This window comes from Tauraco erythrolophus, chromosome 8 (assembly GCF_009769465.1).
Source record: "Tauraco erythrolophus isolate bTauEry1 chromosome 8, bTauEry1.pri, whole genome shotgun sequence".
Classification (NCBI taxonomy): domain Eukaryota; kingdom Metazoa; phylum Chordata; class Aves; order Musophagiformes; family Musophagidae; genus Tauraco; species Tauraco erythrolophus.
The window spans coordinates 38,290,418-38,305,555 of record NC_141472.1 but is presented as its reverse complement, the minus strand read 5'-3'; the positions used below and the strand labels follow the sequence as shown (position 1 = coordinate 38,305,555).

At 44.3% G+C, this 15,138-nt stretch overlaps 1 protein-coding gene across 2 annotated transcripts in view; it reads right to left on the bottom strand.

Annotated features, from left to right (window-relative positions):
* The window catches only part of THSD7B (thrombospondin type 1 domain containing 7B), a 278,232-nt gene that overhangs the window by 32,148 nt on the left and 230,946 nt on the right, over positions 1-15,138 (bottom strand). For both annotated transcript variants that reach the window (XM_086615669.1, XM_086615670.1), the window contains 2 exons: positions 5,462-5,595; positions 4,568-4,721 (listed from right to left, as the gene is read on the bottom strand). In XM_086615669.1, the coding sequence (XP_086471795.1) occupies positions 4,568-4,721; positions 5,462-5,595 (288 nt within the window). The remainder of the gene's footprint in view (positions 1-4,567; positions 4,722-5,461; positions 5,596-15,138) is intronic.

The following is a 15,138-nucleotide window of genomic DNA, read 5'->3' as shown; positions in this document are numbered from 1 at the left end:
AGCCATAAAAAAAAAAAAAAGCAAGTCCCAGCTACGCATAAGGAGTAGTGTACATTGTTCCACAAGAGTCTTGGACCAGCATAATTCTATAATTCTCATGCTTGACCTGAATAAATTATCTCTCGGGCTGGAAATACAACTCTGTGCAAGCTTCATTCTTCAATCCAGCCTCCATACTGCAGGTCCTCTGCCAAACCTACATATAGAGGTACTAGTCACGGTGAAGACTTCGGTGAGTCCCAACGTCTACACAAGTCCACAACTTCCATTCCAGTTGGCTCAGGAAGGAAAGTTTTTCCAAGCTACGACGACCCCGACTCATGTCTATGATGAAAGTCCCTGCAAAACCTGAGAGTCGGCTGCATCGCCTGGTGCCACTTTTAATACGATCACTTATTGCAGCACTACACTCCCTTTGCAGATTCAAGAGAATAATAACTAATTGTCGCAAGTCCCGAGCATTGTACATCACTATTGATCCATGAGGAAAAAGCCCGCTGAAACAGAGACAGCTGTTCTCACTCACCAGACATGCAACCTCCTATAATTAACTAATTTCAGACCTCTTAGAATTAGCTGCTAGAAATGCCAACAGCTGAGGCAAACAAGGAGGCCGCTCGGATCGGCTACAGGGGCAGCGACAGCTACCCACATGGCAGCAGAGAGCTGACAAAATAAATTCGAGGTTATTATTTCAGGGGCTTGTAGCACAACTCGCATATTAACTCTTTTTAAGAATGCTTTGATGAATTCAATTGAAGTGAATTAATTCCAAGTCAGATGAATACAAAGTCGAGACACGGCAGGTAGCACGTGTTCTTCGATCACTGAATATGCAACAGAGATGATAGGATTATGGTTTCCAGATTGTTTAGCCAGGTCTTTGAGCAATCAAGTGATGATGTCTGTCTGAACACGCTATTGTAGCTGGAACGAATACGGAATCTCTGAAGCAAAATGCAAGTCAATCTAATTTGTGCATGATTTTTTTTCTTCTAACTAGCAAGCTTCAAACTGTTATTTTAAATAGCTTTAAAGCCTTGATATTTAAGTTACACGGATGTTACTTCGTGACAAAGAAGAAAACTTTATGAGCCAAAAAATAGTCTTCAATCAGAGGGAAAACCATTTTGAATTTCCTTCTCACAAAAGAGAATGTGAGAATAATAGGGAAGGTTTGAATCAGTAATTATGAGTTTCTTGAATCTAGTAAAGAGACAAAACTTCAAAAGTAACCTTCAAGTATTACATTTTGGATGGCTCCATTTCTGGGTCATGGCAAAGTGCCGTTAGAGGAAATATTAAAATTTAGCTTTGCATAACAGTGTCAAATAGCACTATAATCGAGATGCAAAAATTGCAATTCAGTTGGAAAATGTATATAAAAGAATTGTGGGAGCATCTGAAATTACAAAAGACCACCCTAGAAACACAAATATTTAAAAGCAAAAGGGGAATGCAGCCAAAAAATGTAGAACAAATGCAACGTTTTAGCAGAAGGAAGTACTGAAGAAAATACTTCCTATTGTCAAAGCAGTTGCCACCTTTATGACTCATTGATTTCAACATGATTCAAGATCATTTACTATCCTGAAAGCGGAAAATCCACATGGGAAGAGTATTGCTACAAGATAAAACTTAGTAATACCCTAGAAAGTATCCGGAGTACAATGACATATCGACAAAAGGTAAACTGGATAATCTAAAAGGCCTTTTTATATTCAGCTGACAAGAGTTAGTTATTCCACTATCAGGACAAATTTATTATCAACACTATAAAATACGAGCAGAACACCAAAGCGACTGGAAAAGAATTCTCACCTGACCAAAATCTTAGGTAAATATCTCAAATCAAAGAGCTACTCAGGCAAAGATGAGGCTGAAATTGCGGTTGCTCATTCCTTACAAACTAGAATTTGTCAAGTTTCATAAATCCTCTTTATCTCCAGCAAGCCAAACATGACCAGAGATACAGGAAGATTTCCCAGAAAGCTCTTTGGCAGCTGCCTCGCAAGAGTGCCATGACTAAAAGAGTGCCAACTATTTTGATATGAAATGTAAATGTGCTTGAAAAAGAGCATCCAGAGTGTACGGTTTAGCTTTTTCATTTCAATATTACATGATCCTTCAAATTTTTCAGATTACTTAGGGAAGAGAAATAGGCCATACTTAGAAAACAGATTTTTGGTGAATATTCAAAAAGCATTTTATACATCCTCAGAAGACCGGCATTTACTGCCAGTTTGGCATGAATCAGAAACCATACACAAGTATACCAGCTACTGAGCAAAATTCCTTCAAACACAATTAAATAGACAGTCCCAATGAGCAAGAGGTTCTATGCATGCAAACTTACTGATACGCTTTTTGCACTCCGTGGGAAGACACTTCAAGCAGGATGGAGGGACAACAGGTCTGACCAAAAGACTTAACAAGAGATTCAGCTCCAGATGCAGACTCCTGTATTTGAGTGTCTATATGTAGGGTCTCTATGCAAGGTCCAGACTCAAGCTCTCACTTGCAACCAATGGAGCACTCAACTGACCACGTGTCGCTCTTCCCTTAAAGATGAAACGGGATCCTCTACAAGCTCCATTGCATTTGTAACTCCGTTGACCATGTCCACCAGCTTGTGGCCATTCTTGCTGACCATCTTTCCTAGTGGCCACTCAGGAGATGGAAGGTTGCATTAATTACCCTGGTGCTGGCAATGCCTCACTCCTGGCCACCACGCTTCCCTCAATCCCTGCCCCATCACACCGGTACCCCCACATATACTGAAGATACACCACGGTCATTGTACAGCCACTCTGCACTTAGAGCAAGCCCAGTGCTTGCTTGCCTGGGAGATGTTAAGCATGTGCAGCCTTGGAGGGACTGTGCTGTGTGGTCCTTTCTCCAAACCAAAGGAACACAAATAGCCTGAGTAGCTATAAAAGGGAGACAGCACTGCTGCAAACTCTTAAAAGGGAGAGTTTTATCTAGCCATAAAACTTCAAGCTGTTCATTGCTTCATATCTGGACAAAACTATTTAAACACATGCTCCATCCACACACAGTCATCTCGGTTTCACAACAAAGTGTTGTGGAACAGCTTGTGAAAACATATTGTTCAGCTAATTGCATTGGCATACAGATGCCCTCACATTTGTGAATTAACATCTATCGTGGCAAAAGGATGTACAAGGAAACGCAGAGACAGTGGCTCTCGGCCCTGCGACTGCCAAGAGCTAGGCTGCCTGATGGAGTGCAGCCCATGAGCTCTGGGCATCTCTTTTCTGCTTCACCATTGCCAAAAAGGAGTCTTCAGGCAAAAACTCAGGGTGTCTTAAGGATACTAGGGTGCTTAAAGGTTCAAGCAGTCCTTCCTGACCAACTGACAGGCACCAAGGCACCTGAAAAATACCCAATGGCCTTGAGGATCTCTGCATTAGTTTACTGCATGCTAAAACGAAGAAAATCTATCTCTTATAAAAACCCAGAAAGTCAATGGCAAAGAAACAGCCCAACCACAGCGGGACTTTGAAAGGTATCCAAGTGTCTGTTATCAGTTGCAAGAATGTTATACTTCATCAAAGCTATGCTGCTCAGGAGGAGGTGAATGCAGGAAATGAAACACAAGATTTTATTTGACATGTTCTTACTGAGTATATTGATACGCTACGCAAAATATTACGGAAGAAAATTACCTGTGTCAGTGGCAGTATAAATGCCTGTCCAATAACCACTCAGACTTTCGATAATGGCCCTGTTAACACAGGGGCAATGAATATGTGTTTGTCACTTAAATACATCAAGCAAGTTACTACAAAACCCCCGAGATTAAACCTGGCACCTACTTCAACACACAGCAGAGAGAAACAATGGTTTTGAAATTGCAGGCTATGAGGCCAGAGAGTTTTCACAAGACAGGATTTGCAGCTTCTTTCCATCTTGCACACTTAGGAGAACGCAGAGCACTCGGCAGTGGCTTGAATCCCTGTGTAATTCACAAAGTTTTGAGTATTTTGTGACATGACAAATTGTTCAGGCATCTTGCTGCCATGCCTTTCTATTGCTGTTGCCTCAAATCTTCCCTCAAGTTTTTGAGGAGGAGGAGACGCTGGAGAGAAGTAGTGCCTGTTGGGAAGGGAGAGCTCTCATTCCCTTGGGCCTAAGACCTGTCCAGAGGAGTGCCACCACCATGGTTTACCAGCTGGTTGTTATAGCAGTCGTGCACCACTCACGGAGCTCTCCCCTGCAAGTATTTCCTAACACAGACAGTCCTTACTACAGCTAGGATATTGGTCCCTTTACCCACTCCACTTATGTGAGTCCTCTCCCGTAGACCAAGCGGAAGGATGGGTTGAATCAAGTGTCACAGTAATAACTACGTGTTCTATTAACTAACTTTCTATAAATCAGTCTCTGTAGAAATATAAATATCGCCAGATTCAACCATGCTGGCAGGATCCATTAAGCCTGACTTCCCTCAGAAAATGATTTACTTTGTTAGAAAATAGCTGTCTCATGAAATGGTTGAAGGACAGAGGAACACTGTCACAGAGACACGAGCAGGAGAGCCTACCTGTGGACACTTGCTCCACTGTCCCCAGTCGGACACTGCGCACTCACTGGGACAGTACAAGCTGCACTTCTGCATCACCTCTGGGATTTCAGCCTGATTGCACAGGGCGCTGGGCACAGTCTCCCCTCCGTGGTCCTCAGCAGCACTCACACACCTACACAGAAACAGACACGTTCACTAGAGGATCATCAGTGTACTACACAGGCGATGGATATCCACAGGACTGATCAACCCCATATAGAACACCATATGCAACGCAACAGCAATATGCAGTGTGGCTGGTGAAAATGGGGAATTAATGACGTTAATGCAAATCAAAACCAGCTACACACATAACATGCTTTTGCTACTCACGGATTTCAATAAGTACTTTAAAGAAACATTTCAAACTTCATCCTGAAGGATTTTAACTTTGATTGGCTGGCAGACGAGTGAACAGAATGTGACAACGAGCAAGAACGAACTTTTGTGCTCCTGCTAGTAACATCGGAACATTTGGAAAGAACTCAGCATTTCCCCGTGCCTGGGGAATGAATACTTACTAATAATGATGGCCTTTCTGGTGCGTGCAGTGCCATCACTTGGGGAAAATGTAAGTAAATCAGAATATGGAGGCCATATACCTCTGGGGGCTTTATGTATATACGGTATTTAGGTTGAAGAATTCTAATTTAAACATCGTGCCTTCTTCCTGAAAGACATCTTGATCGTAACACAAGCATCTCTGAGACGCTTTTCCTGCAAACCGTCGCACGTAAATGCATGTTTTTTTTCATGTGAAATACACTGGACTCAGCAATGTACTCACTGTCAGATGGCCAGATACTGCAGCTTTATGCAAGTATGTATCAGCTCTTTTTCATCTGGACTACCTGTGCTTTTGTCTTCACGCACCTGACTTTCCTCGTTTGTATTCCTTCTCCACAGTGGAGGGAATTTTGTTCGCTGTTGATTTTGCACGGAGACCACGGTTCTACTACCCAAGAATACTGATTGCACTCGCTGTAGCATGGGACTGCCTCGTACACCTGCCAGGAGAAAGAATCAAAACTGTTCATTTGAACTATCCAGGTTAGCATTGCTGCAGAAATGCCTCAGCCAAACCCAGGAAAGAGTACACTGAAATATATCCCGGCTTGTGCTTCTTATGCTAACAGTGCTGTAATAGCTTTAAGTTCATTTATTCATTATTGACTTGTCAAGGGATTTTTAAGTGTATAATAAAGAGCAGTATGCACGCAGCATCTTAGGAAACAGGATAAATAACAGTTATTTTCTGCAGCCAGAAGAGGAACTCCATTGCAATTTCATTTGCTCAGACTGTTCTCGCTATAATCTATCACACATCATTGCCCAGGACCATATGTACCCCATCCTTTCCTGTTTCAGAAGGTACAAACTTAAGATCAGCACTTATTTACCTTTGCTTCTAACATATCCTTGTAAGTCATTCACCATAAAATAAGGAAATTTCATGTGTCCTCTACATTTCTTTTTTATACACAAAAACTATAAATGCTTTTTTCCCTGCAAATGACTTATCTCCGGTGTAACTCCTAATCAAACACACTGTGTATTCACCTGAACTACAGTATCTCTGTAGAGAGAAAAATACAGTCAAAAGCTTGAGAAACATTTTTAAAAGGTGCCGGATATTCAGGTTGTTGGAAGCAGCACACTGAGATTTAGCAGATTTTCCAGTTTAAACAAACAAATGTATGAACAGTTCTGTTACAGTAATGAATAAAAGTTATTTATTTTGAATCCAGTTTGTCTGCAGAAGCTGATTGAAGATACAGTGTTCTCTGGTGCTTTGTATGAAGGACAATGTGCTGCCCTGAAAAAATACAGCGCGCCTACAATTTCTTCTTCCACACACCGAAATCTCCTTGGCCTTGCTGCTGTGGAGCTGCTCAGTTCTCACCATTAAAAGAACTGTAAATCAATAGTTTTCCTGTCACTCCACCCTCCAAAAACAAAAAAAAAAAAAAGAGAATTCAAGTACAGGTTTAATAATTCAGCTTTCTTTTAAAATCACAGATTATGACAATGCATGCTGTGGTCACAACAATAAAGAAGCCTGATTTGCAACATTTTGGAGGCGGAGGCAGGGAGATCAAGGTACCAGTCAGAACACAAAACTGGTGTCCTGTTAGAACATTACCTTCATGTCAGATGAAAAGAAGATAACTTGCTAAAGAAAACCCCTCAGGATCAGCAAACGCCAGAAACTAATTTTAAGTGTGGGTCTTTATAAATGTTGTGTATAGGTTTAACAAAGAGGAGAGAGTAAGATAGGCTAAAAAATGCAAAATATATGAAAGAAAAAAGAGAGGGCAACAGAAGGTGGAACTGATGGGGGCAAGTATGTCACGAACTAGTGAGAGCATCACGTTTCATGCAGGGGAAGGGGAAAGGGAGGGGAACAAAGGGGCCCAAGGCAGCAGTAAGATTAGTAGGATTTTTCCTACATTAAGCACAAATCCTTTTTCGCAGTCCGTGCGCAAGTAACAGAAGAGAAACTGCAAAATTTATTCGGACTATCATGGCAGGGCCGGAACATGCACAGCGATAACGTTTGGTACAACAACATCTTTGCACAAGGGAGTGGGGTCACCCCACAGCATTTTGGGGGGCACAGGAGGTGTGGAGCATTCCCAGCTTTCACTGGGGCTGCATGAAGGTCTTCCAAAGACCATTCTGCACTGCAGTCACTCAAGTTTGCTGAAGACACCAAGTTGTGTGGTGTGGTGGAGATGCTGGAGGGAAGGGATGCCATCCAGAGGGACCTTGACAGGCTGGAGAGGTGGGCCTGTGAGAACCTCATGAAGTTCAACAAGGCCAAGTGCAAGGTCCTGCACGTGGGTTGGAGCCACCCCAAGCACTAATACAGGCTGGGCGGAGAATGGATTGAGAGCAGCACAAGGAGAAGTACTTAGGGGTGTCAGTTGACGAGAAGCTCAACATGAGCTGACAATGTGCACCGGCAGCCCAGAAAGCAAATCGTATCCTGGGCTGCATCCAAAGCAGCGTGGCCAGCAGGTTGAGGGAGGTGATTCTGCCCCTCTGCTCTGCTCCCGTGAGACCCCACCTGTAGTGCTGCCTTCAGCTCTGGAGTCCCCAACACAAGAAGGACATGGAGCTGCTGGAGCAGGTCCAGAGGAGGGCCACGAAGATGATCCGAGGGCTGGAGCACCTCTCCTATGAAGACAGGCTGAGAGAGTTGGGGCTGTTCAGCCTGGAGAAGAGAAGGGTCGTGGCAATCTGGGCATAAATACAGACTGGGTGGTGATTGGATCGAGAGCAGCCCTGAGGAGAAGGACTTGGGAGTACTGGTGGACGAGAAGCTCAATATGAGCCGGCAATGTGCTCTTGCGGCCCAGAAGGCCAACCGCGTCCTGGGCTGCATCAAGAGGAGTGTGGCCAGCAGGTCGAGGGAGGTGATTCTCCCCCTCTACTCTGCCCTTGTGAGACCTCACTTGGAGTACTGCGTCCAGTTCTGGAGCCCCCAACATAAGAAGGACATGGACCAGTTGGAGAGGGTCCAGAGGAGGGCCACGAAGATGATAAGAGGGCTGGAGCACCTTTCCTATGAGGACAGGCTGAAAGAGTTGGGGCTGTTCAGCCTGGAGAAGAGGAGGCTCCGGGGTGACCTTATGGCGGTCTTCCAGTACCTTAAGGGGGCCTGCAGGAGGGATGGGGAGAGGCTGTTCAGGAGGGCCAGTTATGATAGGACAAGGGGTAATGGTTTTAAAATAGAGGGAGGTAGGTTCAGGTTGGATATTAGGAAAAAATTTTTTACTATGAGAGTGGTAGAACACTGGAACAGGTTGCCCAGAGAGGTGGTGGATGCTCCATCCCTGGAGACGTTCAAGGCCAGGTTGGACAAGGCCCTGAGCAACCTGATCTAGTTGGAGATATCCCTGTTCCTTGCAGGGGGGTTGGACTAGATGACCTTCGAAGGTCCCTTCCAGCCCTAACCATTCTATGATTCTATGATTCTAAGGCTCCGGGGTGATCTTATTGCAGCCTTCCAGTTCCTAAAGGGGGCCTACAGGAAAGCTGGAAAGGGACTTTTTACAAGGGTATATAGTGATAAGACAAGGGGCAATGGCTTTAAACTGAAAGAGGGGAGACTTCAGTTAGATTTAAGGAAGAAATTTTTTTACAATGAGGGTGGTGAGGCACTGGAACAGGTTTCCCAGAGGAGCTGGGGCTGCCCCATCCCTGAAAGTGTTCAAAGTCAGGTTGGATGAGGCTTTGAGCAACCTGGTCTAGTGGAAGGTATCCCTGCCTATGGCAGGGGGTTGGAACTAGATGATCTTTAAGGTCCCTTCCAACCCAAACCATTCTATGATCCTATGACAAGGACTGATGACTTCTGCAGGCCAAGGCAGTGGTATTTGGTCTGACTACATGATATACAGGTATCTATCTATTGTATAAAGTGCCTGTGGAGGCCAAGCTTCCCAGGCTGAGCAGGCAGCACCAGAAGCGCCTCCAATTAGCTGTGCATCCATGCTCATTAATGTTAACTGGAGAATACAAGAGTAAAGAGAGAAAGTATGGTTGAGCAGGACCTGTGCTCAGCACCAGCATGCTGAGAGCCCGCAGGTGTGGTGGATGTGGCAGCACACCGAGCTCAGAGCAAAGCCTTGTCCCACCCTGGCCAGCCTGTTCCCTCAAGAGAGCTACTGACTCCTGCCACATGCAGGGAGAATAACAATCCCTCTTTGGACACTATGAAGCCTTCACGTTCCCCCAAGACAGCCGGGAGACGGATGCAGAGACAGGGAGTATTTATTAGTTTCCCTGCTCCACGGGAGGGGAAGGAAAAACTACACTGTGCCTGTGTTGCCTGACAAAACATACTGCTGTCTGCAGGAGCTGATCAGCAGAAGATCAGGTCATGCCTCCAGGCATGACCAGAGCTTCCCTCACCGCACAGGGGAGGCAGAACCAGGAGAGCGCAAAGCGCTGAGCTTCGGAGGAACCGGCTGCCAGCAGGCAGGGAACCTGCAGCCTGGGGAGGAGATGTCTCACCAGGCACTGCTAAGGGAGGTAAAACTTACTTATTAATAAGTTTATTAAGAGCTGAGTGGGTGCTTTTTCCTGCTCTGTAGACTTTGGAGGGAAAGACGAGGTTGGGAGAAGCCGGGAGGTGACAGCGCGGGTGCTGCCTGCCCCCCTCCGCAGGCATGGCGGGGCAGCTGGGGTGGGCACACACAGAGATATAAGAGTCTTTTCCTTGCTCTACTCCATAACCCTTGCTCAGGGTCAGAGGATATCACTGGAATCCTGCGGGTCACGATGCGAGCACTGCCACTCACCTGGCTGCGTGCAGCCCCGCTCCTTGCTCCGGCCAGACCAAGGGCTTGGAAAGCCCAGCTCGTCGTCTCAGTGACCTCTCATCGCTCTGCCTTAAGATCTGCCAAACCTCAGACCTCTCCGAACCAGTAAAGCCCACCTGCGCACAGCGGCAGCAGACTAACACCAGGAATTTAACACAAGGGCGTTTTGGTGGCCAAAACCTCCGGCAGCATTTACCTGATGTGAATTCTTCGTAAGGAAACCAGCAGGGTTTGGGCAGGGATGGGATGCCACCTGAACTAAAATCCATCCCAGGAAACGCGTGAGGGCAAAACAGAGACCCCACGTGCCGTGACACAAATACACGTGACGTGAAGTGATACTTCAGATGCGCTCTTTCAAAAGCAGTCAGGACCGCAATAATAAAGCCATTAATAAAGCATTTGTATTCTGCAGCTTATTCGTGTCGAGCCACTGTCCTGGTTTTGGCTGGGACAGAGTTAGTTCTTTATAGCAGCTAGAAGAGCTCCGTGTTTTGATTCTAGTCTGGGATTCACTAAGAGAAGAATGCTGACAGCACACTAATGCTTATAGTTGGCACTGAGATCTCAAGGACCTTTCAGCTGCTGTGTTCTTGCCAGTGTCCAGGAGCACAACGGGATAGGGAGGAGAATGGCCGGGACAAAGGGTCCACAACTCCCCTTATGATTTGAACTTAGACTTAGGATTGAGGGCCAAAATGGAGTATTCCATAGCATGCAGCGTCATGCCCAGTATATAGATGAGGGATGACTGGAAAGAAGAGCTTTTGCTCTTCTGGAGGCTCTCACTCTCGGACTGCTCTCTCTCTTTTTGGGCTTCTCGCTCATCTGTCATTGCAATTTTGGGACTTACCTGTTTCAGGACCCTTAGTGTGGGATGGAACGGGCCATTAGTGAGGGAGGGTGAGCGAGTGACTGTGTGGCATTTAGTTGCCGGCTGTGCTAAACCACGACAGCCGGTATGATTACACGTGAAGCCTCATCAGCTCTCCTCCTCCGACAGACATCCCACTCTGTGCCGGAGGGCACACGGCACCGGCCACACGATCCCTGCGGTACCTTAATACCCGGGCGGTGTGCTGCTGACCCACTCAGTACTTCCAATTCAGTCAGGATTCCAGGTTACATTCACCACCAAAACCTCAAAATATAATTGCTACAGATAACTCATTTTCTTAAGTTACTGCGCTCCCATCACTGCATGCCCCCTCTGAGAACAACCTCCCTCCTCTGCCCTGCGATGGTGCCGAGTGATGCCACCTCCAGCAGTACCTCTGAGACAGTGGGAAGGTGTAAACAAAGACCCCGTATCACTGGGAGGGACAGATTTCTTCAGAGCAAGTTACAACGCATATCAGTAGACTCCGTTACACCTTCTAAATGGGAGTCATATAGAGATGCAAGATTTCCACTGGTGCAACTCTGGGCACACATTTCGGAAGGTGAGAATATAATTTGCGACTCTCTCTTTGCCTTTAAAAACCACGGGTTCCTTTCCTCCACAGGACAATGTTTTCCTCCTGTTTCTCTCTCCTGCCTCATCATCATTTGTTTTCAATCACTTCCAATTCATCTTTTTTTTGTATTTAAAAAAAAAAAAAAAAAGCAAAGCTTTAAAGCCTTTCACTCCTATCTTTTACTAACAGCTGTGGTACTTAACAAGGTCAAAGAGGTGATGCTCTTGATTTGGCATTTTCAAAGGATTTTAGCTAAGCCTTGCTGTTCTTTGGGTCCCACTAACCAGGGGGTCTGGGAGCACTTCTCACCTCCTAGCTCCATAGGAACACCCTGCTCCAACCCTGAACAGAGGCTGGGATGGGATGTGGTGTTCTCAGTCTTCACTCAACCCAGGGACCCAAAGTGCCTGAGCTGGGAGAAGGTTGGGATGTGCTCCCATGGATCCATGGCTGCAACAGAGAGTGCATCCAAGCTTCAAATTAGACACAGTCTCAGTATCCTGGCCCACATCACATTTGCCATCTGCTGCCACTGCTGCAGATACAGAATTCCCTTGTCCAGCTATGCCACTTCTCTTCCTAAGCACAAAGACAACAGTTCCTTCGAAAATAATCTGCTTAACGCTCAACCTTCCCCAAACTTACGCAAACCCACTATGACAGTGCATTTACAAAAACCTTCAGACTGAGCCACCCAACACACGTATGGAGCTGCACTACGATACACCTCCTGAAGGACAGAAACTAAAGGAAGTCCATGCGATGGGCACAGGAGCCCCTTGTTCTGCACTGCTCAGGGGGCAGAAAGGTGCTGGAAGCTGCAAACGCCCAACCTGTGCGGAGCTGCAGAGCTCAGTGCCCGATGACCAGCCTGGCTCCATCCCTTAGCACCTTGCCTTTAACCCTTTCAAGACGTAAACACAATCAAAGTACTTTTAGCATTTCAGAAAATTAATTACTTTCCTCGATTTTTATTCTTATTCACATGCTGGGTTTTGGGCTCAGTGAACCAAGGGGTGAAATGACATCTGGCTGAAGCCAATGGGAGTTTTGCCACTGATTTTCATAGGACCACTGTATCACTTTTTAGAGCCACAACCAATCTGGAATACATTAACATCTGAATCCTAAAATCGAATTGACGGGCACTGTTCTCAATAAATTGAAGGGAAGAAGGACAAAAGCTACTTTTTAAGAGACAAACTGCTATTTTATTAGGTTTTCCCCTAACAAAATGAGCCAGCTTCCATTCACTCCAATGTAAACCCTGAGTCCTTGATGAAGTATCTTGAAGTTGTCAGTTACTTGATCAAGCTATACAAATATTAATCTATTTATTTTGTCTTTTAAAAGCTCATACTTGCATCTTCATCAAAGTCCAAATATCTAACTAGCAGAGAGCTTTGGTGTGATTTATAATGTTCTGTAACTTGTTTATTTAAATGTAGGTCAGGAATACTGACCTTGCAAAGGACATGTAGAAACAAGTGCACTTGCTCAAGTGATGTGATTCATTAAAAGAAATTAAAACAAATTCATACTTATATTTCAGGTAGCTTTTCTGATGAGCACCTGCACAGCAAACTACAATGAGGTTCAACGCTTCTGAAAATCATCGTGACTTCATATTTCAGTGAACATCAAGATTTATTGTCCCTCAAGGTAAACATTGACTCTGGTTTTCCCTCAGTCGATATTTTAGCTTTTGAGACAGTAAATCTCGATGTTCACCTCAACTAAAGTCAATATCTGCTTATTATATTAGAACAACCAAACTGATCACTGTAGCAGTTGCCTGAGACCCTGAGGACAACCTCTGTGCTATTCATTTCTAATAAAAATGGGCTAAATTCTTTGCTAACATAAGTTTATTTCACACTGCTGCCCTTATACCAAGGTTATGTTAGACCTAATACATTGAAACAACCAGAACCAAAGAAATAACAACCTACTTTTAAACTATGGAGACCACCATGAATAACACTAAAGCTAGAAAAGATCTCATCTAGGAAAGAGAGTTGATTTGCTCTGGTTTGTAGACACTTGCTGGTAAGGAAATTCAAGCACAAATATTGAAATCGCTCCTACTGAGACTGGCCAGCAACTTGCTCACTTTTACTACTTTTTGCATACCCACTTCTATGCTCCCTGCATACCCAGGCTGCAAGAGGAGGCAGCAGTGGGACGTCACCGTGCAAAAGTGGCCCTCTCCTTCGCTTACAGCCTACGGCCACCGCTTCGTGAAACGTGGACCGCAGCCTGTGCTTCTCTTGCAACCAGCCTGACACGAACGGCTCCAGAGCACGGTGGCAAACAGGGCTGCAAAGACATCCATCCGCTGCAATTACCTGCAAACCGGACTTCTTCCTTCACTCCACCTAGTTCACCCAAATCTCTTTTTTGATTGTAAGGTGCCCATGCATTAACTGAATGATTTTTGTAATGCTCTAACATTGCTATCGCATTCAATTTAATCGAAAACAGATAATTTCTAATAATGAGTTTCTTTCATTTACTTCTTTAAAACTGAATTCACAATGACTACTTACTTTGTTAATTACTTAAGTGCATGTTTGATTTGGCAGATCTAAGCACGCATTTAAAAGCTTTACCGAATTAACTGTGTATCTGAAGGACAAGTACTTGAACATTAACAAACACTACATCACAGAAATGATCTCATTAAAATTTCAACATTAAATAGTTCTCTTTAAAATAAAATTGATTTTATTTCATGCTAGTTTATGTATTGATCGCAATCGCGAGAAATACGCTAACCGCTCTCCAGTATTAAAAGTGATTGTACAATTAATTTTCAAGCAATTTGGATTTTGCAAAGCAGCTGTTTTCAGTGATAAATACTTGTCTTTAGGTATTTGGATGTTACAAATAGCCACCAAAATTAAAAAAAATATTGTTCAAGAACAACTTACAGCACAAAAGTTTGAACAGATCAGCATGTGGTAGGACTTCTGAAATTACTGGAATTCCTGAATTTTTTATGCCTCTAGCAGATACCTGCACAAATCTTCATGAAACAAATTCAGCACTTTTAGTTTTCATTTACACTCAAATCAAAGGAGTTGGTATTTTTTACCTCCTTTGTGGTATGGAAAGAAGAAAATCAATTAGAACTTCGATAAAGTTATGAAAAGTCTTCACTGGCATTGATTCAAGTTTCTAGAAAACCTAGACCTGCCTAAAACTTTACAGCTAGCAAAAGGATGGGATCAATTTTATTCTAAGCACAAAATACGAATTGAGAGTCAGGGCAATAATTACTATAGCATAGACAGAAAGACATAGCAATTCCCAGCCTCTGCCCTGCAGGCAGTATGGAAGCTCCTACAGAAACAGATCCTTCGCTATTCCTCTAAGGGACTAACCATGGTGACAGCCTTCAAAAACACTGCCAAAAAATTATTCTTACTGAGTAGAAAGGGTAAAAACAATTATCAATCCTCTGAAGTTTGCCCAGCTCTTGATTATCTATTTATAACCCGACCCTCAAAACTGCTCAACTTTAATCCTAATTTACACATGAGAAAACCGAGGATGAAGAATTAAGCGATTTATTAGAGACTGGGGAGGGAGCCCTCAGGGAGCAGGGGACCGAATCTGGAAATGTCCTATTTTTTGCACTAACTGGATGACATCTCAGTTGAAAATCAGATACTGAAAAGTTCAGATAAAGACATTTCAGGATGAAGTCATCAAAAAAAAGCGGCACTGTAAAACTCTGGCTGTAAAATGAGAAAAATGA